The 23362-nt window shown below is 40.7% G+C and overlaps 3 protein-coding genes across 13 annotated transcripts in view; all 3 read right to left on the bottom strand.

Moving 5' to 3' along the window:
* The window catches only part of LOC109897944 (epidermal growth factor receptor substrate 15), a 31733-nt gene extending 19772 nt beyond the window's left edge, over window positions 1-11961 (bottom strand). For 5 of the 11 annotated variants that reach the window (XR_004211179.1, XM_031833364.1, XM_031833359.1 and 2 more), the window contains exons 1-12: window positions 11833-11960; window positions 9351-9392; window positions 8741-8830; window positions 8583-8630; window positions 8149-8244; window positions 3228-3290; window positions 2858-2983; window positions 2533-2592; window positions 1835-2047; window positions 1598-1743; window positions 1177-1339; window positions 330-412 (exon numbers count right to left, since the gene is read on the bottom strand). Coding sequence is in view for 10 of the 11 variants with exons in the window: in XM_031833364.1 (XP_031689224.1) it covers window positions 330-412; window positions 1177-1339; window positions 1598-1743; window positions 1835-2047; window positions 2533-2592; window positions 2858-2983; window positions 3228-3290; window positions 8149-8244; window positions 8583-8630; window positions 8741-8830; window positions 9351-9392; window positions 11833-11859 (1157 nt within the window). In the remaining variant the exon portion in view is untranslated. Of the gene's footprint in view, window positions 1-329; window positions 413-1176; window positions 1340-1597; window positions 1744-1834; window positions 2048-2532; window positions 2593-2857; window positions 2984-3227; window positions 3291-8148; window positions 8245-8582; window positions 8631-8740; window positions 8831-9350; window positions 9393-11832 lie in introns of all 11 variants that reach the window. The other 6 variants (XM_031833363.1, XM_020492625.2, XM_031833367.1 and 3 more) reach the window with 2 other exon arrangements.
* A 265-nt stretch (window positions 11962-12226) lies between these two features.
* On the bottom strand, window positions 12227-16731 carry LOC109897945 (calreticulin-like). The gene is made up of 9 exons (XM_020492626.2): window positions 16415-16731; window positions 15982-16083; window positions 15617-15820; window positions 15330-15424; window positions 14886-15095; window positions 14671-14784; window positions 14340-14483; window positions 14111-14203; window positions 12227-13979 (listed from the first exon to the last, which is right to left on the bottom strand). Exons 1-9 carry the CDS (start codon window positions 16506-16508, stop codon window positions 13812-13814), a joined length of 1224 nt encoding a protein of 407 aa, XP_020348215.1. The 5' UTR covers window positions 16509-16731; the 3' UTR covers window positions 12227-13811.
* Window positions 16732-17095: 364 nt separating this feature from the next.
* On the bottom strand, window positions 17096-22829 carry tor3a (torsin family 3, member A). Its single transcript, XM_020491994.2, has 6 exons — window positions 22528-22829; window positions 22017-22139; window positions 21647-21912; window positions 21183-21358; window positions 20922-21046; window positions 17096-20699 (listed from the first exon to the last, which is right to left on the bottom strand). Exons 1-6 carry the CDS (start codon window positions 22691-22693, stop codon window positions 20452-20454), a joined length of 1104 nt encoding a protein of 367 aa, XP_020347583.1. The 5' UTR covers window positions 22694-22829; the 3' UTR covers window positions 17096-20451.
* Window positions 22830-23362: the final 533 nt, after the last annotated feature.

The raw sequence follows: 23362 nt of genomic DNA on the forward strand, positions 1-23362 counted from the left end.
GAGAGGGGTAGTTATATGCTCCAACACGCTACCAAACTCATCCCAAACAAAAAGCCGGAACTAACCCATCTCTCAAATACACTTGGTACATGGACGAATACAGAGAGACCATTTGACTATAATAATATTTTGCTGTGCAACCTCAAATTTTATTTAGGAGCACCAGTGGGCCTAGAAAAAAAAAGTAGGATTCCAGCTTTATTACCTCAAATATATTTAATTGTGCTTCAACATTTCTGTGTGTACACCTACATTTTTCAACTTAGGCGCACATGTGGACAGAGCCCTGGTCAACATAGAGCCCTGCAACTCTGATGATTGACACTCACCTTTGTAGGTCAACAATCTCATTGCTGAGTGAGTCCAGTTCCTTGATGGCAGTAAAGTCTGCTGCCAGATTTGCTGCGTTGCTCTGGTGGGGAGAAATCATTCAAAGCAAACGATTTGTTTACATTCACACGCTTCACTGACCATACTGTACGTACACTACAACATATACACAACGTCTAAACATTAAATCGACGGAATGGCAAACACAATGTTGAATAACGTAAATATGAGCCTCCAACTAATTTAAGGACGCCATATAATCAAACCCATTTGACTGAATATGAAAGAATCCCAAAATGACCCATACAAGATGGGAGATTTTTAAGAAATGCATTAACACTGAAGGCACATCTACATGCAAACACAAATGGATAAGGAGGGCACTAAAATGTATAATTAAACTAGGAGAAAAACAAAAGGGTAGGTAGGGAATATTAGGAGGTGGGTACATGGGTGGGTGACACTGCCAGGGGCTAAGGGGGAGACACAGTGAAGCTAACACTCAGGAGAGTCCCCAGCTAGAGGGAGAGCCCACCTTGTGTACAATGCATGACTCATGAGGAAGAAAGCAAAGAGACAGCATACACAGACTGGGTCAGAGAGACACACAGCAGCAAGCTAGAAAACAAAAACCCACACACCACAGGAGAAGGGAAGGTAACGATTAGTAAAACGTCAGGAAATAGAAGTTTTCAAATTTGCATCACCATCAAGCCTATTCAGCAAAATACACAACTCCTAGTCCTTTTATAGAGAAATACACACGATTCAAACAAGATATTCAGTTTGTGATTATTGGATGTCTAAGAGGGCATGAAATGGTACAGGATGATAGAAATTTGTTACCTGCTTGGTTGCTAGGCTCAGTCTGTCAGAGGGAGGGATCATTTCAGGAGAGAGGTTCTGGGGTGGGTCCACACCGGTGGTCAATTTCTGGTTAATTAGATGCAGCGCTAGTGCAAACTGTTCCCTGGTAAGCTTCCCCATGTCCCCAATGTCACAGAGCTCCCTGTGGAACACAGATTACCACATCACACGACAGAAAGATCCATTTACCCTTCCGGCAATGGGCATAATATTGACTAAAACTACGGGCCGGTTTCACAGACCCACATTAAGCCTAGTCCTGCTTTTTTAGTCCAAGAATTGGCTTACTCTGCGTCCAGAAAGCAGCCCTGTATGACCAATGTCCTCGTTTCATTAGTACATTCAAGTGCAGAGAGCCAGGCACCCCATGTTATCTGAGAGATTGTTCCCTGAATCATACCAGATGTGTGCTAGTGTGGCAGAGGGCAAGCCAGTCTTTAAGAAGATTTCTCTGACTTCAGGCCCAGACACCAGCCCATCCATGTCAAGATCGGTCTTTGCAAACACCTCGTCATACTTGGATTTGTCTGGAGGAGATACAGCCCACTGAAAAGAGACAGAGGGGACAGGATGGCTATATAGATATGGATTAGGTCTTGCCGCCCCACTTTCATGCCGGGATGAATACTATACTCACTGTGACTGGGGTCACGTCTGGTTTGGAGGGCAGGGTTTTGGACCCTGAAAGGGAGGAGCGGCTCTCTTTGATGGAGGGGGGCGACGGTATAAGGGGCATCACTGGGGGTACAGAGACAGGGGGCTTTTTCCTCTTGGAGGGGGGAACTAGAGGAGCAGGTAGAGACATGGGCACGGGCTCCCCCTCCAGAGCTCTGTAGACAAGGTACATGGCCTAATAAAAGGAGAACAGACACACATCTATAAATCTGCCTATCATGTCATTTCAATATAAGATCGGGGAAGTCCAATATTTACAAACAACTTATTTTATTCGAGAAGCACACACTAAATCCTACAGCAGAGTCCACATTTTCTCCTTGCACATAATAAAGATTTGACAGCAAGCATCTGGCCATTACATAAGTGCATGCGTTCATTAAAATGTGAGAACATCAAATATAGCACAACCCTGATTCAAAAAGTGCTCCATTTTGAGATACAGGATCCTTGATAGAAAGCAAGGATGCCTTAAAGCCAAGCGTACATTAGTGCAAACAAATATCGATGAAATATAAATAAAAGCTGGAGAAGGCTATCCAGAAAATGGGCTCAAGGGCAGAGAAAAAATATAATAATTTGGCGGTTAGTGACAGGCTTCATTTCTTCTGCATGAATGTCCTCATCTCCTTCCACTTTAATGATAAATCTATTCCTTACCACAGCAAATTCATCTCGGTCAAGCATACCATCTCTGTCTAGGTCACTCAGTTCCCATACCTGCAACATTTAGGGAATTCAGTCCATTCAGCAAGTCAAAAAAATAAAAATAATATGTATCTAGTCGGTAAAAATAGACCAGTCGTGGACTTAAAGCAGATCAATGTTATGTCACAAATTACAACACAGTCAAGCCTTTAAATAGCAGCGGCTATGTTTAAAAACACAAGACCACCCTCCAGTGGGCAATTGGGCATACGCATTTACTCTGACGGCCATCAAAACTAATTCTTTATGGGCCCTGTAGATATGCTATGCTGCTTACCCTTCCCAGTACGTCCACTGGAAGTTTAGAGTTCAGCAACACTGGTTTGACCTTCTCCCCAGAGAGCATGCCACTAACGGGGGAGAGGCTGTCGAAGACTGCATCAAATTTCAGCTTCTCTTCCGTCTGGAAAGATAGACATATAGGTGCATGATTGAAGCAATTTCTACTTCAGATAAAATTAAATCAGGTGGATTTTGCAAAGTTGAGAACTCCCTTACATGGCTTTGAAAAATGGATTTGAATGAAGTAAACATTCAAATAAATGTGTCATCCATTGATGCGCTTTGCTTCTGCTTTCCTTATATAGAGATCAGGACAAAATTACCAGGCTACATTTTTTAAAGAAATAGTAATAAGTTCCCCTCACCTTGACCACCCAAGGGCTGTCAATGGACACTCCCCCAAGTAGAAGTGGGCTGCTTGTGTCCTGCTGAGGAGAAAAGTTGCATCATCAAAGGTTCCCTTTTCAGCTCAAAGCACATAAACGTATAAAATTAGCTTCTAAACCAAACATTTGTTTAAGGGGGAAGACAGGATTTTTTATGTGTATTTAAAAAAACAATAATAAAATGTAAAAAAATTCAGGCAATGTTTACATGATCCCCTTTCAAAACAGTCTGATTCTTGACTCATTATATAAGCCTTTTATACATCCCATGCACATGCTGCCACCGGTGATGAGTGGGAGTAGGGTTGTGCCAATGTGGGTGTGTCTATTTTGATAAATCACTTGAATGAAATTTTTTTTTTTTTAATATATATATATAACACACACACACTCCATTAGGAATGTTTAGGCAGGTCTTAAGAAACATTAATACTACGAACATTTATTTTCAAAATAATAGAATAGCATTTTGAGTTTAATTATGTTACTGGTCTGGTCAGCCTGTAGGATACATGGGATGTGCCATACAAATTAAATCAATTGTGTTTCATTTTGTTTATTAAAAGAGACACTACATTTACATTCCCATGACCTGATCACAGCCAACACATTATATAGTAAGGATAATTCCCTGAGACAGTTTGTGCATAAATTCTTTGGTTGTGCAAACACACAGCTTCATCCGCTGTCTGGGTGGCTGGTCTCAGACGATCCCACAGGTGAAGAAGTCAGATGTGGAGGTCCTGGGCTGGCATAGTTACATGTGGTCTGCGATGGTGATGCTGGTTGGACATAGTGACAAATACTCTTAAACAATGTTGGAGGTGGCTTATGGTAGGGAAATGAACATTCAATTCTCTGGCAACAGCTCTGGTGGACATTCCTGCAGTCAGCACGGCAATTGCGCTCCCTCAAAACTTGAGACATCTGTGGCATTGTGTTGTGTGACAAAACTGCACATTTTAGAGTGGTCTATTATTGTCGCATTTTTACATTTTAGTCATTTAGCAGACGCTCTAACCAGAGTGACATGTTTGTTCCCAGCACAAGGTTCACCTGTCGTAATGATCATGCTGTTTAATCAGCTTCTTGATATGCCACACCTGTCAGGTCGATGGATTATCTTGGAAAAGGAGAAATGCTCACTAACTGGGGTGTAAACAGATTTGTGCACAGAATTTGACAAATAAGCTTTTTGTGCGTATGGAACATTTCAAGGATCTTTTATTTCAGGTCATGAAACATAGGACCAACACTTCACATGTTGCGGTTACATTTTTGTTCAGTATACAGTACCAGTCAATAATTTGGACACAACTACTCATTCAAGGGTTTTTCTTTATTTTTACTATTTTCTACATTGTAGAATAATAGGGAAGACATCACAACTATGAAATATCACATACGGAATCATGCAGTAACCAAAAAAAAAGGGTCAAACAAATGAAAATGTTATATTTGAGATTCTTCAAAGTAGCCACCCTTTGCCTCGATGACAGCTTTGCACACTCTTGGCATTCTCTCAACCAGCTTTATCTGGAATGCTTTTCAAACAGTCTTGAAGGAGTTCCCACATATGCAGAACACTTTTCCGTCACTCTGATCCGACTCAACCCAAACCATCTGAATTGGGTTGAGATCAGGTGATTGTGGAGGCCAGGTCATCTGATGCAGCACCGTCACTCTCCTTCTTAGTCAAATAGCCCTTGTGTCACCAGCAAAGCACCATCACACTTCCTTCTCCATGCTTCATGGTGGGAACCACAAATGTGGATATCCTCCGTTCACAGACTCTGCGTCTCACAAAGACATGGCGGTTGGAACCAAAAATCTCTCATTTTGACTCATCAGACCAAAGGACAGATTTCCACCGGTCTAATGTCCATTGCTTGTGTTTCTTGGTCCAAGCAAGTCTCTTCTTCTTATTACTGTCCTTTAGCATTGGAATATTTGCAGCAATTTGACCATGAAGGCCTGATTCACGCAGTCTCCTCTGAACAGCTGATGTTGAGATGTGTCTGTTACTTGAACAAAGAAGCATTTATTTGAGCTGCAATTTCAATGGGTCTGGTAACTAATGAAATGTTACTCTGGGTCTTCCTTTCCTGTGGCGGTCCTCATGCACTTGAAGAAACTTTGAAAGTCCTTGAAATTTTCCAGATTGACTGACCATGTCATAAAGTAATGGACTGTCGTTTCTCTTCGTTTGAGCTGTTACTGCCATAATATGGACTTGGTATTTTACCAAATCGGCTATCTTCTGTTTACCAACCCTACTTTCTCACAACAACTGATTGGCTCAAAGAAATCCCACAAATTAACTTTTAACAATGCACACCTGTCACCACCAATAAACCCATTATAATTGAGAATTTCAATAAGCATTTATCTACGGCTGGCCATGCTTTCCACCTGGCTACCCCGGTCAACAGCCCTGCGCTCCCCACAGCAACTCGCCCAAACCTCCCACACTTCTCCTTCACCCAAATCCAGATAGCTGATGTTATGAAAGAGCTGCAAAATCTGGACCCCTACAAATCAGCCGGGCTAGACAATCTGGACCCTCTCTTTCTAAAATGATCTGCAGAAATTTTTGCAACCCCTATTACTAGCCTGTTCAACCTCTCGTATCGTCTGAGACTCCCATAGATTGGAAAGCTGCCGCGGTCATCCCCTCTTCAAAGGGGGAGACACTCTAGAACCAAACTGCTACAGACCTATTCTACCCTGCCTTTCTAAGGTCTTCGAAAGCCAAGTTAACAAACAGATTACCGAACATTTTGAATCACACTGTACCTTCTCTGCTATGCAATCTGGTTTCAGAGCTGGTCATGGGTGCACCTCAGCCACGCTCAAGGCCCGAAACGATATCATAACCACCATCGATAAGAGACAATACTGTGCAGCCGTATTCATCGACCTGGCTAAGGCGTTCGACTGCCAATTACAACATTCTTATTGGCAGACTCAACAGCGTTGAATTCTCAAATGATTGCCTCACCTGGTTCACCAATTACTTCTCAGACAGAGTTCAGTGTGTCAAATCGGAGGGCCTGTTTTCCTGACCTCTGGCAGTCTCTATGGGGGTACCACAGGGTTAAATTCTCAGGCCGACTCTTTTCTCAATGATGTCGCTCTTGCTGCGGGTGATTCTTTGATCCACCTCTATGCAGACGACACCATTCTGTATACCTCTGGCCTTCTTTGGACACTGTGTTAACTAACCTCCAAATGAGCTTCAATGCCATACAACACTCCTTCCGTGGCCTTCAACTGCTCTTAAATGCAAGTAAAACTAAATGCATGCTCTTCAACCGATCGCTGCCCACACCTGCTCACCCGTCCAGCATCACTACTCTGGACGGTTCTGACTTAGAATATGTGGAAAACTACAAATACCTAGGTGTCTGGTTAGACTGTAAACTCTCCTTCCAGACTCCCATTAAACATCTCCAATCCAAAATTAAATCTAGAATCGGCTTCCTATTTCGCAACAAAGCATCCTTCACTCATGCTGCCAAACATACCCTTGTAAAACTGACCATCCTACCGATCCTCGACTTCTGCGATGTCATTTACAAAATAGCCTCCAATACCATACTCAGTAAATTGGAATCATTCTATCACAGTGCCATCCGTTTTGTCACCAAAGCCCCATACACTACCCACCACTGCAACCTGTACGCTCTCGTTGGCTGGCCCTCGCTTCATACTCGTCGCCAAACCGACTGGCTCCAGGTCATCTACAAGTCTCTGCTAGGTAAAGCCCCGCCTTATCTCAGCTCACTGGTCACCACAGCAGCACCTACCCGTAGCACACGCTCCAAGCAGGTATATTTCACTGGTCACCCCCAAAGCCAAATCTTCCTTTGGCCGCCTCTCCTTCCAGTTCTCTGCTGCTACTAACTGGAACGAACTGCAAAAATCACCAAAGCTGGAGACTCTTAGCTCCCTCACTAGCTATAAGCACCAGCTATCAGAGGAGCTCACAGATCACTGCACCTGTACATAGGCTATTTACAGATAAGCTATCCTATCTACCTCATCCCCATGCTGTATTTCTTTATCTTGCTCCTTTGCACCCCAGTAGCTCTACTTGAACATTCATTGTCTGCACATTCTACCATTCCAGTGTTTAATTGCTATATTGTAATTACTTCACGACCATGGCCAATTTATTGCCTTACCTCATTTGCACATGCTGTATATAGATTTTTCTACTGTATTATTGATTGCATGTTTGTTTATTCCATGTGTAACTCTGTGTTGTTGTATGTGTCGAACTGCTTTGCTTTATCTTGGCCAGGTCGCAGTTGCAAATGAGAACTTGTTCTCAACTAGGCTACCTGGTGAAATAAAAAATAAAATAAAAATTTATTAAAGTGCATTCCAGGTGACTACCTCATGAAGCTGGTTGAGAGAATGCCAAGAGTGTGAAAAGCTGTCATCACAGCAAAGGGTGGCTATTTTAAAATTTATTTTGATTTGTTTAACACTTTTTTGGTTACTCCAATGTAGAAAATAGTAAAAATAAAGACAAACCCTTGAATGAGTAGGTGTCCAAACTTTTGACTGGTACTGTATACACACACACTTAAATTGAGAAAATAAATGCATTAAAAGCATTTCTGTGAAGCTTTGTGATTAACGAGGACAAGTTTGATGTCGGACAATAATAGAATGTTCAAGATTTAATGAGTGCAAAAGCTGGTTCATACCGAGGCATTGGCACGACTTTGAAACATAATACCGCAATCATGACTATCTCAGTTGGTGGAAATTAAAGTACAGGCTTTGTTACCGGCAATACCTTTCAGAAATAAAGAAAATGCGGTAGAAAGTTGTCAGCATGCTAAAGTTGACAGGTTTTCGTCTTGGCATTAGCGATGATTGTACTCACAAACTTTGGAAGAGAAACTGCCAAATTTAGACTCTTGAGTGCCACCTCCAGTCCATTTTGGGCACAGGCCACCAATCGGAGAGCAATGAAGAATTGCTGATGGGAGCAGAGACAAGAAGGGAAAGGGGGATACCTAGTCAGTTAGACAACTGAATGCATTCAACTGAAATGTGTCTTCCGCATTTCACCCAACCCATCTGAATCAGAGAAGTGGGGGGGGGGGGGGGGGGGCGGGGGTCTTAATCAACATTGTTGGCTTCCAAGGAACAGTGGGAGTTTTACATTGTGAGCTCTGGGATTCGATCCAGCAACCTTTCGGTTACTGGCTCAATGCTCCCACCAGCCAGAAGTGTATTGTCATGAACCTTAATACAGTCAATCTTTAAATACTTCTAACAAGACATTGGAAAACTACTACCTAAAAGTTGGCCTACCTGTTTGTTAAGGCACCCCTTGCGTTCTGAATCTGCCAAATCCCAGACCTAAGAAAATATTTTAAAGATATCAGTCACACAGAGATTCCTACAAACTAGCATACTGGTTAAGTTCCATGGCTTGGTGTCTGGCCATGAGCTGTCTCCTCTTATCTTACCTTGCCCAGGACAAGGTCTGCTAGGCCTGATCTCTTCAGGAACAAGGCTGCATCAGCAGCTGCCACCTGTCCACTACCAGACGGGTCAACCTACACCACCGGGCAAAACAAATCAACACTAGAAAGAAGAACTAGCCAGTAAAAGCACCAGATCTCCAGCCAATTTTAATATCACATTCCATTGAAGAATCAGGAACGCTTGAGTATAGGCTAATATTTTGAGATCATGGGAGGCCTTAATCCATAACATTTTCCCATTGCAGTGTCTAACCATTTTACATAGCCCTCTGAGCCTGCACTGACAGGATTAGCAAAGAGTTATAATAAATTCATAAAGAAGCTTCCTCTTCCAGAGAGTAGATCACAGAGTGGAGAAAAGCCTGGAGACATGTTCAGTGCAGCTCTGCAGTTGCTAGCTAATGCAGCACAGCATTTCCAATTCTATCTGGAGCCCTAATCTGAACAGCCCTGACAGACCATCGAAAGGATATCTTCTCTTTTACTCAGCTTATAAACCTAGGTACTACCTGCATTAAGACAATCATAGAATCTACCCATAGGCTTTTCTCAATAACAAATCATAAAAAGACCTTTTGAAATGACACCTTACCTGTTTATAGTATTTTTCATAGACAGGATTTCCACTTGAGAGCTGTGGAGAGACAAAACACTACATACAATTTCTGATCATAAAAAAAACTGCCTACATCAACCAAACTGCAAAAGGTAGAAAGCATAGGATAAGACTCATGAATAGAAAATATTAAATAAAGCTAGGCCTAAGCCTACATCTCAGTCTGTGCAAGCATCAGCTAGTTAAATAACCAGACCCCTGTCTCGAACACAGGACACTCACAGTAGACCAACTTGCTAAAAGTTGTTTGACTTCTGGCCAAGGCTGTAGTCCATTGCCATGGCAGCTGCCAAAAATCAAGGCTAATACATTAAAGATGGGAATAGGCCTATTAACTTTCAAGGAAATCAATATATTTACTCTGAGCATTTTGCATCATGTTCATCTTAATAGTTATTAATCAGTGCATCTTTTCCAGTTACTCTTTCATGAAATACCAAGACAGTGTTTGAATGCCATTTAGGCTAATACATCCACAGACTGGCAATGTGTATTTGAGTACTGTGTGTTTGTGCCTCTGGAAACCAAGTTGTTTGAAAGGTAGAAAGCTTTGTCCAACCAACAGGCTAAACGAAGTAGCCTACACTAACACATATTTTACACAACGAATAAAACAAATAGCCTAAGCCTAGTCTACGTATACAATCAGATCAGGAGGAGACAGTTATCTGCCTATGATAATATGAAAGACAGGCACTATAGCATATTTTCTGTTCAAGTACAAATGTCTCAAATAATGTAATAATGGGATGGGTGGGGGGTGTATTATGCTGGTTTCTGGAAAAAGAAACATGAGCTGGACTTCCTGACATTTACTTTCTGTGGCTCCTGATGGTGCATCCACAATAGGAGTGTTCTACCAGTAAGAGCTTTGTCTGTGAATAGGCTAAATATCGGATGTGACCTCCTTTGTATTTTTACAAAATGCTAACGTAAAATTTGAACAAAGTGCAAATTTACAATGGCATATGCTGATTCAGAAATACTTTATAAAACATATATGAGTTAGCTCATTGAAAAGCTGTTTTAATTGACTGTTACTTTAATAGTCAATTCATAATCTGATCATTATTCACTATATTTTCCCCACGCCCTCCCCATTTTCTTTTGCAAATAATTGTGCCTGGAACTGTTGGTAGCCTAAACTGTCTTTGTGTGACTAATTGCACAGCAGTGTACACTCCCAATCATTCCCTTCACAAAACTGCAACAGATACTATGCTGGTGTGTCTAAAGTACTTTGTCCAATCCTTTATCTTCCAATGCACAGCCCTGTTGTCAAGTAACCAAACATAGCAGGCGTTAATATAAACAAGCTGCCAAGAAATGGCACAAACTGTAGTTAAAAGCCCCAGTCTTTTGGCTACCTGACTAAACTCCACATGTAGTGTAGTTTAGTCATATTTTGGACAGCTATAGCTTAGCCCAGGTAAAGAACATGCCACTGCAAAAAGTGAGAAATTGTCAAATCTATAAGACAAAGACATTAATCATTGCATAATTAGATAGCTAACGTTAGTTAGTAACATGTATAGCTAAAGCAAGCATGATTCAGTCAAAATATGTAACTAGCTGAGAATAACAATATCATCAGATGACAGTCCTTGACCGTAGTCAGAATTTTAGCCAAACTTACTAGTTTAGTCAATTGCAATGCAGCACTGTCAAATCATTTCCACACTCAAAATGTATAAACCATTCAATCCATCCTATATGCTGAGGCATATCAGACGGCTAGTTCCTCTTCTCAGTAGCTAGCTGTGATGAAAGCAAGCTAACAAAGTTAGTTTGCATTGCCAGTGAAAATGATTACAACTGGATAGCTAGTTAGCTACATAACGCAGACGTTATATCCCCTACCTAATACAATAACGTTAACTAATCCAGCGAGTAGTTAAAGTGGGTTGCAGCTAGCTAGTCAACTAACGTTATGTTGCTAACAGACTAACTTAGCTAGCTTTGTTAAACTAGCTGACTGATTCACACAGCATTCTACTGTGAGGGCAAACTGGTATAATTAGCTACGCAAGCTAACGTTGCTATTGCAAAGCAATTTTGACAGTCGAACAAGACACATCGGGAACAGCAAATGCACTTTTTTTCTCTTATCGACAGTAACGTTACCATTACTTCAAGATGCAGCAAAGTAAAGCAATGAAGTTAATATACTCAAAAGAAAACTACTTTACTGTACACAAAATGTATAGCTAACTACTTATCCAACCATTCCAAAATTGACACTTCACAAGTAGCTACTGTGCGCCTAGCTAGCTAACTACGCCCTTACTTAGCAGTCCCCAAGAGAGGCAAAACTTTTCCCAGGCATAGCTAGCTAGCTAGTGGAGAACTTCCAAAGAATTAAAGAGACCGCGGGGCACACCCGTTTTAATATGTCCAAATCCACCAACAGTCCTCAAATAAATTGACACAACAAGGAAACTAATCACCGTTTGGTTACCTGAGTCAGAGAGAGACTGTCAGCCATAGTGTTTCTATTCCCACTAACTACTTCATTCTGCGGTGCGATCACTGTATGGTTGCGATAGATTCGAGGTGGCTTTAAAACCCGGAGCTGGAGTTATTGTACTGAAATGGGTTGTTCACCCAGCTACGTCAGATGGCACTGCAGCAGTGCGCCCGTTGATGTGGATGAGATTAACGAATTCTTGTCGGTCAAAGAATGGCTGCCTGCAACGCTGCAAAACTATCCACCGGAAAAAATGAAATTCGCCAGATGATCTATTCTTCAATATCAATTTACCCGCCTCAAATTACGCGACACACACACAATCAATTGGGGAGCAGTATACAATAATGGGGACTGTGAGAAAGCAACAATAATTGAGTCACACTCACTTCCTTTATGTTTTATTATTGGACAGTAATATGTGTATCAGAATTTCTGTCTTGCACAATTAAATGATCCATCCATATCCTCCCCAGTACAAAATATGTTTTACAAAAGGGTCAAGATCCAATCAGCTTGGGACAAGTCTCGAGGGTACAGCAGTGCAGAAACGTTGGCATTAAAAACCAAACGGGTAATATCACAACATAAATTGACATTGCCCCCAAAATAAACATATCAAGAGACTGACATCACTCCCTCCTGCTTCGTGTTTTAGAATATCTGAACGTCTTTATACATGCAATCTGATTTGTTATTTTTCATAAAATTTGATTTACGGTAGCTTGAGTGTGCTTGAGCAGTTCCATTCGTGAAAAAAAAATAGTTACCCTAAATCAAGCACACCTCTGTGCTGAACGATTAGTGCTTTTTGAAGTCGGATCAGGTATCGGTTTGTTTATACAGTAACCATGGTTTTCTATTTCGATTATTGGTGTTGAATGCTGTAACAGAATGAAACAATTAATATAAGTATGATTGTAGTGACTGTTCGTTACTGCTTATCAGTTACCCATAATTTCACGTTACAATATTTCAGTGTACATATGTTTTATTTGACGACTTTCTCTCATGTCTACATAGCTGCTGCATATGCCATCTAAACAACTGTTTTTTTTTTAAATGTAGTTCAAAGTAAAGACATATTTACGACGATCACTTAGATCATGTATTGTCAAGTAGAGACACCTCGCAGAGCAACAGGTGCTGCCTCTTCCGTAGCAGGCGTAAAAAAAAACTGACCCGACAGGTAGATGCGCAATGGGTCATTGTAGTTTAAATATTTTTTATTTTAAAACTAAGTAGTAGAATGTTGGGAACTACAACATCGCACAGTGCAGGCAGGATCAGATGTATCTTTGAAGTTTCTCCAATGTGCCAATTGAGAAAAATAAACAAAATTAATTCAAATAATTGAATTCGTCAGTCCCTTAGTTGTTTGAAAACCGAAAAAGTAAACATTTCTGGTAATCGCTCAGCACTGTTGAAAATCATATGCAGAAAATGGAAAGCATTAGACTTTCGGCCATATCCAATACACAAGAGAGATGCCATCTTAATGCCACACACCCCCATTTGGGGTACAGGCACAACATTTTGTCAGATTAAGACCAACAATACACTATTTGCTGTAAAGATTAGTCAGGAAATTGTAGATGGTCATTATCCTTAAGTAAGAAAACTATTTAAGGTTAGCAGTAGAGCTTTGTTTACAGAGGAGAAAGTTCACTTCTCAAAAACAATTGCTGGCATAACATCACTGCCAGACAACACTCAAATCTAAAGATAAAAAAATCTTTAACATCTCCAACCTTGACAAATCTGAACTCCCATAGCAACAGACAATATAATTGCTGTCCTTAGTCAGTTTGTACCCATTCCCTTGTCATGTAATTAAAACAATAGCTTCACACCAAAACATAAATGTGCAGCTTCAATGACAAACAGAATGTCCAATAAAGCCCAATCTACAGCCTTGCACCAATGGCTCATAGTAGACAGGGTTCCTTTTCAGAAGTTCCTGTTTGAGTTTATAACTCATCCTTGAGTTTAGAGTCTGTTTCTCCCTCTTCTTCGTAATCTTCTTCCTCATCCCTCTCCTCTTTATCTTCATCTTCCTCCTTTATATTCACCTCTTCTGCATCACGTTTCTTTCTCTCCTCCTCTTCCAGACTGTCCTTCATCTTCTTTTCAGGGTCCTGTGTAGACAGACAAAAGCTCAGTTATTGACAGGGTAGGAGATACTGCACACCATAATGTAGCTTTTCTAAAAGGTGACAACTCAATCTAATAACAGGAAATGGAGGTAAATAAGACACTATCGACTAACCTTTGTTGCACCCCATGTCTCGTTCCCCACTTCTTCTGCAAGTTTTGGGTCATTGGTGATGAGGAAATTGTCAAAAATAGTGCCGGACTTAACCTGAAAAATAATGAAAAGGTAATTGGTTAAGACTCAAAGAACAGAAAGTAGTATCAACTTTACATTCTCAAAAGATTAGTAAATGTTAATCATACAGCGTCACATATTAATCAAGAATCAGAGTCAGTCACTTTACCTGCCACAAATCCAATCCAATCACCCCCATGCTGGCATATTGGTAGATTTCAGGGTCAGCAGTGTATTCTGGGTTGTCAATTTCAGGGTGCACCCATTTCCCCTTGTAGGCAGGATTGTCAATCTGTTTGGGTTTCCACTCCCCCTGGGAAAAACAATGTCAGTAAAGTAGTTAGTTCCCTATGCATTTTTTATTTATTTAATTCACACCAAGTACCTAAGCAAGCTGCGAGAAACAGCTTAGTCAAAATGGCAAGAGGACATCTTGCCTAGTGTAGTACAAGCACACCTGATTCTTGTGGCCATCAGTTCAAATGACCATGGAGGCTTACCTTATAGTCCGGGTTCGTGACCATGGGAGGCTCCCACTCACCATCCATCTCATCATCCCAGTCATCAGGCTTCTTGGCATCAGGGTCAGGGATGTTCTCAGCAACATCCCAATCCTAAAAGAAAACAGTGGCTTAATAATGTCCTTTACATCTGCATTTTCTACAGAAACCTAGATTGTGTTCTGATGCATTCTTTAGTTCCTCCTACAACGCACATCCGGTTTCTTGTCTTCAGGATCATCAATGTTCTCCTTCTCATCCCAGTCATCTGGTTTCTCAGCATCAGGGTCCTTTATCTTCTTGGGGGGAAGGAAGTCCCAGTCCTCCTCTAGGCTTCCAGACTCAACTTTCTTGTTGTCGATTTTCACCTCGTAGGTGTTACCCGGATTTACTATCAGTGTGTACAGGTGGGTATATTCATCATCCTAGGGAAACCACAAGCATAACTGTTAATAAAGGTGGCAGTTTTAGCCGCAAAACTAAAAGCATTTAGAAACTGCAACAAAATAAATGTAAGGCTGACGCTTAACTTTTTACTGAGAAAAAAGGTGGAACAGCAGAAGTGTTACGTCAGATAACAGATGGTGAAGCTGATAGATGAATACAAGTGCTAGCATTGAATAGAAAATAGAGCATAACTACAACAGTGCTTCTCTCACCTTGCATCTTATGTCTTTGTTGATTAAGTGATTCTTGCCTTTGTAGTTGAAGATCACATGAACTTTCTTAGTACCTGGACCACAGATGTCAGGACCTAAGCCAGACAAAACAACCACAGGAACTTAAATTCACACAGCCAATAGCATGTGGTATAAAGTACAGGCAACTGATAATAATACCTAGGGGACTCGCAATATAGAATGTGACAAATGGTCCATTCCACCATTACATATATGTAGGCTAATCACCAATGTTTCCACATACAAATAGCATACTGTAGACTCACCAAACATGATGTTGTATGTGGAATCTCCATGCATTTCCTCCTGGTTGAGATCAGCTGGGAACAGCTTGATGTATCCTCCACCACAGTCAATGTTCTGTTCATGTTTCACAGTGAACTGGATTACCAGTGCCTGGTCTTTGTTGCTGACGGACTCAAAGCGGGAGGATGCAGAGTAAAAGCGAGCATCCTGGCTGGTTTGAAGACCTGAATTGTTTTAAATGTATAAGAAATACTAAACAAAAGCTCGAATCAACCCAAGAGCAACTCAGCTCAAATGACCCATTGAGAAACAGCTAGATGCACTAGATATTTTTGCTGGATCCTAAAATGGATTTAAGAGAGAGGCACCTTTGATCTCATCTCACCTTTGTTTCTCTCCACATCACCATAGAATTTCCCAGCAGTATGAACAAACTTCCCATAATCTGACTTGTGTTTGGATTCCACCCATCGGCTTTTCCATGCATCTGCAAAATGGTCATACAAAATCAGGAGTAAATCACCTGAGCGCAGTCACTTGACAAGGGCTAAGCAGCTAAGTAGTTGTTCTGGGAAAATTATAGGGGGCAGTACGTGGAATCCATTGACGGTATTTTGGACGAATAATCACTAAATCAGAACATGTCATCTAAATGTGAATGACATTGAGCATGTCAAGTTGATTTTGCATAAAGTGAGCAGGCTATGAAGTTGGGTCTGCGACACTCATCCAACACATAAAATGTTGTCTAATCACATTTAAAATGTCCAAAAACAATTAAAGAAAATGTATATGTTAGGTATTTATGCATAACTTACCTCCATCCTCAAATTCTTCTCGGAAATAAACGGAGGACTCGCCAAAAATTGATGCGACCAATACGGGCATCAAAAGCATCAACATGGTTGTCATTTCAGCTTGCTAAATACTCTAAAATTGTAAATACAATTAGCTATATATAAATACAATTAATTAATTACATATACACTGCATGTAGCAGTACAAATAGCTAGTTACACGTTATATTGTTAAATATATATAGCTTGAAATGCCGCTATATGCAGCGGAATCGCTTCTCTCCGTTCAGAACAGATGTCTGGTTTTCATTGGATAGCAGGTTGCTCGAGGGAAAGCGTAACAACGTCTAACCAATCGAATTCATTGGAAAAAAAGCATAGGACAAATCGTTTTCAGCCAATGCCAGCTGACCACGCGTTTCTTTGACTCACGCCCCACAGTCGTCGAAAGATTACGCACCCATGATATTGCTCGCACGCGCCCCGATTGGCGAGCGGAGTTTGCACTAATGCAGTAGAATGAGTCCATTTACCCGGCCCACCAGATGAAATAAATCAAGTGCACCTAATGTCATTCCAGAAGAAAAATATAAACGCAACATGTAAAGTGTTAGTTCCATGTTTCATGAGCTGAAATAAAATATCCCAGAAGTGTTCCATACACAAAAAGCTTATTTCGCTCAAATTTGGTTTATATTCCTGTTAGTGATCTCAATGATGTTTTATTTGTCTAAAATGACTTAAATTCCATTCCTCCGGGACAGCACACATTCCCTTTCTTCAGCAGCCACTTTCCTGATTGCCTGGTCTGAGTGACACTAGGACACTGACCATAATACCTTTGTTATTGCACACAATGATATGGACAGGGGTCATTAAACAGCAAAACATTAGAAGCCATATCATAGACAGAATGCAGCCTCACAGTTCCTCATGAAACAAAAGCTGTGCAGTGAATATGCTAATAATACATTTTTACATTGATGGAAAACAGGCAGATGTCATAACACAGCAAAGCACAGACAATCGAACATTTATAAAGACTTGCTGATATGTATACTGAACAAAAATATAAACGGAACATTTAAAGTGTTGGTCCCATGTTTCATGACCTGAAATAAAAGATCCTCGAAATGTTTCATGCACAAATCTGTTTACACCCCAGTTCGTGAGCATTTCTCCTTTGCCAAGATAATCCATCCACCTGACAGGTGTGGCATATCAAGAAGCTGATGAAACCTTGTGCTGGGACATTAAAAGGCCACTCTAAAATGTGCAGTTTTGTCACACAATACAATGCCACAGATGTCTCAAGTTTTAAAAGAGCGCAATTGGCATGATTACTGCAGGAATGTCAACCAGAGCTGTTGCCAGAGAATTTAATGTTAATTTCTCTACTATAATAGTATTTCTTAATAAGTCCAACTGGCCTGACAACCACAGATCACGTTTAAACACGCCAGCCCAGGACCTCCACACCTGGCTTCTTCACCTGCGGGTTCGTCTGAGACGAGCCACCAGGACAGCTGATGAAATTGAGGATTATTTATGCCTGTAATAAAGTCCCTTTGCAGGGAAAAACTAATTATGATTGGGTAGGTCTGGCTCCTAAGTGAGTGGGCCTGGCTTCCAAGTGGGTAGGCCTATGGCTGCTCCCCTGCCCAGTCATGTGAAATTCATAGATTAGGGCCTAATGAACTCATTTCAATTGACTGATTTCCTTATATGAACTGTAACTCAGTAAAACTGTTGAAATTGTTGCATGTTACATTATATTTTTGTTCAGTATACATACTTGCTAATTTCAATCTTCACAATGGGCTATTTTTATAACACATTCCATTGGACAACAAAAAAACGTATCAAAGCATTGTTGGAATACTAAACTTAAGTAAATGCAACATTCAATAATTCAAGATAAAAATAATTGGAGGGGAAAAATGTTTGGAATTACTCAAGACCATTTAGTTCAGTAAACATTTCAACAACATAAGTGAATGCCTGTACTCCTGCACACTTATACTACTTTCTTCTAACCTGAATTGTAGTTATTCAGTAGGTTCCAAATGATTTTAAATGATGTCATACTGTTTGTAATGGCGTAGCAATGGGATGTTTTGATTGTCCCGTCCCTTGTATATATAGTTTCTTTCTTCGTATATATTTTCTACATTTGCACACAATGTACATATTTTATTTTCCTTTGTGTTATTGACTGTTTGTTTATATGTAACTCCGTGTTGTTTTTGTTGCACTGCTTTGCTTTATCTTGGTCAGGTCGCAGTTGTAAATGAGAACTTGTTCTCAACTGGCCTACCTGGTTAAATAAAAGGTGAAATTAATAAAATCAAACCTGGAAATATTTAGTCCACCTGTAAAACAAGTAATCTATACAAAATTCCAGAATAATCATTAAAAATGCCCCTAAGAAAATGTATGAAATTATATTTTACCTAGTTTACTGTAATATACAGTATTTCCTCCTTTGCATTGGAAGTGCCAGCCACTGCTTAAGCAGATAGTTGTAATTTTTCCTCAGTGCCAACTGAAAGTATTCAGACCCCTTCCCTTTCTCCACATTTGGTTACAGCCTTATTCTAAAATGTATAAAAGCATATTTTTCTTCCTCATCAAGCCACACACAATACCCCATAATAACAAAGGGGAAACCATTTTTAGAAATGTATATATAGATATAAAATGTAATTTAAAAAAATGGATTTACATAAGTACTCAACCTTTGCTATGAGATTCGAAATTGAGCTCAGGTGCATCCTGTTTCCATTGATCATCTTTGAGCTGTTTCTACAACTTGCTTGGAGTCCACCTGTGGTAAATTCAATTGATTGGACATGATTTCGACAGGCACACACACCGGTCTATATCAGGTCCCACAGTTGACAGTGCATGTCAAAGCAAAAACCTCACTCTGACAGCGCTCCAGAGTTTCTCTGTGGAGATGGGAGTACCTTCCAGTAGGACAACCATCTCTGCAGCACTCCACCAATCAGACCTTTATGGTAGAGTTGCCAGACAGAAGGCACTCATCAATAAAATTCACATGACAGCCCGCTTGGAGTTTGCCTAAAAGACTCTCAGACCATGAGAAACTAGATTCTCTGGTCAGATAAAACTAAGATTGAACTCTTTGGCCTGAATGCAAAGAGTCACGTCTGGAGGAAACCTGACACCGTCCCTACGGTGGTGGCAGCATCATGCTGTGAGGATGTTTTTTAGTGGCAGGGACTGGGAGACTAGTCAGGATCGAGGGGAAAGATGAACAGAGCAAAGTACAGAGAGCTCCTTGATGAAAACCTGCTCCAGAGCGCGAAGAACCTTAGACTGGGGCAAAGGTTCACCTTCCAACAGGAGAATGACCCTAAGCACACAGCCAAGACAAGACAGGAGTGGCTTCAGGACAGGTCTCTGAATGTACTTGAGTGGCCTAGCCAGAGCCTGGACTAGAACCCGATCGAACATCTCTGGAGACCTGAAAATAGCTGTGCAGCGACGCTCCCCATCCAACCTGACAGAGCTTGAGAGGATCTGCAGAGAAGAATGGGATAAACTACCCAAAAACAGGTGTGCCAAGCTTGTAGCATCATACCCAAGAAGACTCGAGGCTGTAATCACTGCCAAAGTACTGAGTAAGGGTCTGAATACTTAAGTAAATGTAATTTCAGTTAATTTTTTTGCAAAAAAAAAAAAAATGTTAATACATTTTAGAATAAGGCTGTAACAAAATGTGGATAAAGTCAAGGGGTCTGAATACCTTCCGAATGCACTATATATATATATATATATATATATATATATATGCAAATACTAAATCAGTAGTCTAATGAGCAGGGAAAAATCAAAGTTGAAAATTAACACTAGTAAAATCTCTTATTTGGTTATCAGATATGATCTTACAAGAGACAGATGCCCTATGCTTACTTTCTTGGCAGTGTAGGGTGAGGCGTGGAAACACCACACTGCAACAATGTTCAATATGTCATCACACTTTTTTGTTTTTTGCTAAAATACTGTGTGTTTTCTGGGTTGCATTAGTCTGTTTAGGGGAGGAAGAAATTGATCCTCTGTGGTATGGATTTGCAGCCTTGGGCAGAGAACAGCCTCTCCTCCTTGGGTACATATAGCATGGCCTTTGCCACTTCGTCCAGCGTTCCCTCGTCTGGCTCCAGACCCCGCGCTGCATAGGCATCACGGGCACAGAGCTTGACATGACGGTACTCCAGAGGTAGGAAGGGCACAAAGAAGTCAATAAGATGGCCTGACATCAGCTCACTCTGTGCAAAGCCTCCTGGAAAGCAGACAAATAGGTAAATCCACAATTGAACATGTTGCAGTTGCACTTAAATGTTACAGAATTCAAAATGTTAAGCCGTTTCTAATCTGTCTGTTTGAAAACGGAGTTTGTGTGTTCACAGTGTAGTGTAGCATCTTCAATCTTGCCTGTGAAAACATACAGTATATGCTGAAATGTGTGTGAGTGATTGTAAAGCCACTGCTGTAAAGCCACTACCTTGAGATTCCATAGCTTCAGCACGAAGCCGGTGTTCCAAGTCCTCCATCCCAATGTCCTCTCTGTTCTGCCCTGAGTGCCAAAAGTCCAAGGCCACATCGTTGATGGTTGTCCCACCAATATTACTAAAGGAAATATTACAAAACATCTTAGTGATAGAAAAATCTCAGAGATATTTAGCCATGACGTGGACAGTTAAATTTCCTTACATGAGTTAGTGGAAGAGTCCTTGCAAGAATTGTTAGGGTATGTATGGCTAACCTGAGGAATAAGAAGACAGCTCTCCTGTAGCTGACCCCATCCACATTGTCATAATGGTCCATATAGGGCTTGATGGCATCTATAAGGCCCGGATGCAGTTTCTCAGCCTCATCAAAGATGAAAAGTGTCTGTGGGCAACGAAGCACCATGTCCCGGATAGCTTCTCTGAGCTGGCCCTGGAAAAAGAGCTCTATGGTGAGCACAAAAATATCTCCTCTCTCTCCCATATTTGGTGTGCAATATATTCAAGATATTAAAATGCACATGTATTCCTCTACATGTTATTTGCTGAATTTCGACTTATATTTTTAAACTCCTACTCTGGTCTAGATCAAGTTGTGTCATCGAATCAATTGTGGCATTATCCTTTTCAAATTGTGACAGTGATATTGACAACATAAAGTAGTTCTGTTCTGCACATGTTCCTGGCACAGAGGAGTCAAGTCTGTGCCAGCTAGGCTCACCTTGTACGTGTCCACCAGTCTGGCATGGGGGAAGTGGAATGGGGCGATGAAAAGACGCACACACTCGCTCTTCACTCCATCCCGGTACATGTTGTCAGCTACAATCCGGGCCACAAAGTTCTTGCCGGTGCCAGACCAGCCATGAAAGGAGAGGGTCAAAGGCTTATTGGATTCAGGGTTACTGATGAAGCCCTGCACAGCCTTCAAAACCACTGATTGGGCAAGGTGCTGCCCATGAAGCTTTAGCTGTAGATCACTAGCCAAACCTGGGGGAAATAACATCAAATCGAGAGAAAATGAGGACTACATAAAAATGACATGCTGGTGGAATATACATGAATGATAATATCTGCTCAATATGACTTCATACCTGTAATATTATTTGTTATCCGACAATCCCCTGATTCACAGCACTGTCCCAGGCTGCAATACCACTGTGACAGCAAACTGATGTAGTCCTGAGGAAATCCTGCCCACAGGTCCCTCGTAGGTACTGAAAAGAGCACACAAATGTAATACAGTGAATACAGTTATACACATAGCTGTTGCAATAAATTTAACAACACTATAATTTCTGCTCAATACACGTTGTGCAAGGAAAAAGCTGGCTCATAAATCACTGGTTCATAAATAAATAAGCTTTTTCCTCTGCATTTTCTAATCATTTTTGCTCACCGTCTCTACATTGTAATAGAAATAGACCTATGTAAAAACGAATTTATACCACGCGAAAATGTGGCAGTGATAACGACAAGCTCCCGTGCAGGTGTTTCTGATCCTAACTACACCCCAGACTGACGAGAGAACTGTCTCCCAATTTTAATATTTCTAATGAAAAGAAGAAAAAAAAAAAACTTTTAGGGAAATAAAAAATACCTCACCTTGCTGAGTCGTATCATCTTGATTAGGTTGACACTCCCCTTCCCATATATTACAATAAATATAATTGAAATAATACGTAGATGCATTTGAAATAGTGTCAAATTGAAAGAAATCTGCATTTGCAGACACAGCCCAAAGGAAGGGCAACAGTTGGAAGAGAAACATCAGTAATGTCGTATATTTGCGTTTATCAGAAAGCGGCGATCTTTGATTCTACCTATTCAAACCTCTCCACCGGCCTACGATGCAAGCAGGCAGCCCTGAAAAATGTATTCATGGTAAAACACAGGAAACGCTCTCCAGATTGCGACGTCATATCCTTACAAATTGTGAGTCACGAAGATTCACCCTGATAAACCATGCACGCTCCAGTCAGTCCAAAACAATTGTACAATGCAAAGACAGTACAGTAATGCATGTTTATATATATTATATAAGTATCATCAAGTGTTAATATATACTATGCATGTTCACAGCCCTCCCATATATTTGATAACTCAACCGTTCCGTTAAATTGAGGGATGGGGCTGTAAAAATATAAACACTCAAATTCATAGACTGAGCCATGCAAGGATGGATCATCCATGGTAAAAAATTATAGTGTTAACCTTTGAGGCAATTATTTACATGTACAAACGACTAAACCAAGGATATTGAGTTTCTGATTGGGTTGAAGCTCATGGGGTATACTGAACCAAAAATATAAACGCAACCATTTCAAAGATTTTACTGAGTTAATATTAGGAAAGTAAATTGAAATAAATGCATTATGTTCTGATCTATTGATTTCACATGACTGGGAAAACACATGCACCTGTTGGTCAGATTCACATG

The sequence above is a fragment of the Oncorhynchus kisutch genome, linkage group LG10 (genome assembly GCF_002021735.2).
Source record: "Oncorhynchus kisutch isolate 150728-3 linkage group LG10, Okis_V2, whole genome shotgun sequence".
NCBI lineage: Eukaryota > Metazoa > Chordata > Actinopteri > Salmoniformes > Salmonidae > Oncorhynchus > Oncorhynchus kisutch.

What these genes read in the sequence shown, in the direction of transcription:
- LOC109897945 (XM_020492626.2), bottom strand. Translation starts at nt 16,508, where the DNA reads ATGACAACCATGTTGATGCTTTTGATGCCCGTATTGGTCGCATCAATT. An exon ending in AGAAGAATTTGAGGATGGAG is followed by an intron (nt 16,084 to 16,414) that starts GTAAGTTATGCA and finishes ACCATTTTGCAG; the next exon opens with ATGCATGGAAAAGCCGATGG. An exon ending in TTGGATTGGATTTGTGGCAG is followed by an intron (nt 14,204 to 14,339) that starts GTAAAGTGACTG and finishes ATTATTTTTCAG; the next exon opens with GTTAAGTCCGGCACTATTTT.
- tor3a (XM_020491994.2), bottom strand. Translation starts at nt 22,693, where the DNA reads ATGTTTCTCTTCCAACTGTTGCCCTTCCTTTGGGCTGTGTCTGCAAAT. An exon ending in AGATGATACGACTCAGCAAG is followed by an intron (nt 22,140 to 22,527) that starts GTGAGGTATTTT and finishes TGCTCTTTTCAG; the next exon opens with TACCTACGAGGGACCTGTGG. An exon ending in GACTGGTGGACACGTACAAG is followed by an intron (nt 21,359 to 21,646) that starts GTGAGCCTAGCT and finishes CTCTTTTTCCAG; the next exon opens with GGCCAGCTCAGAGAAGCTAT.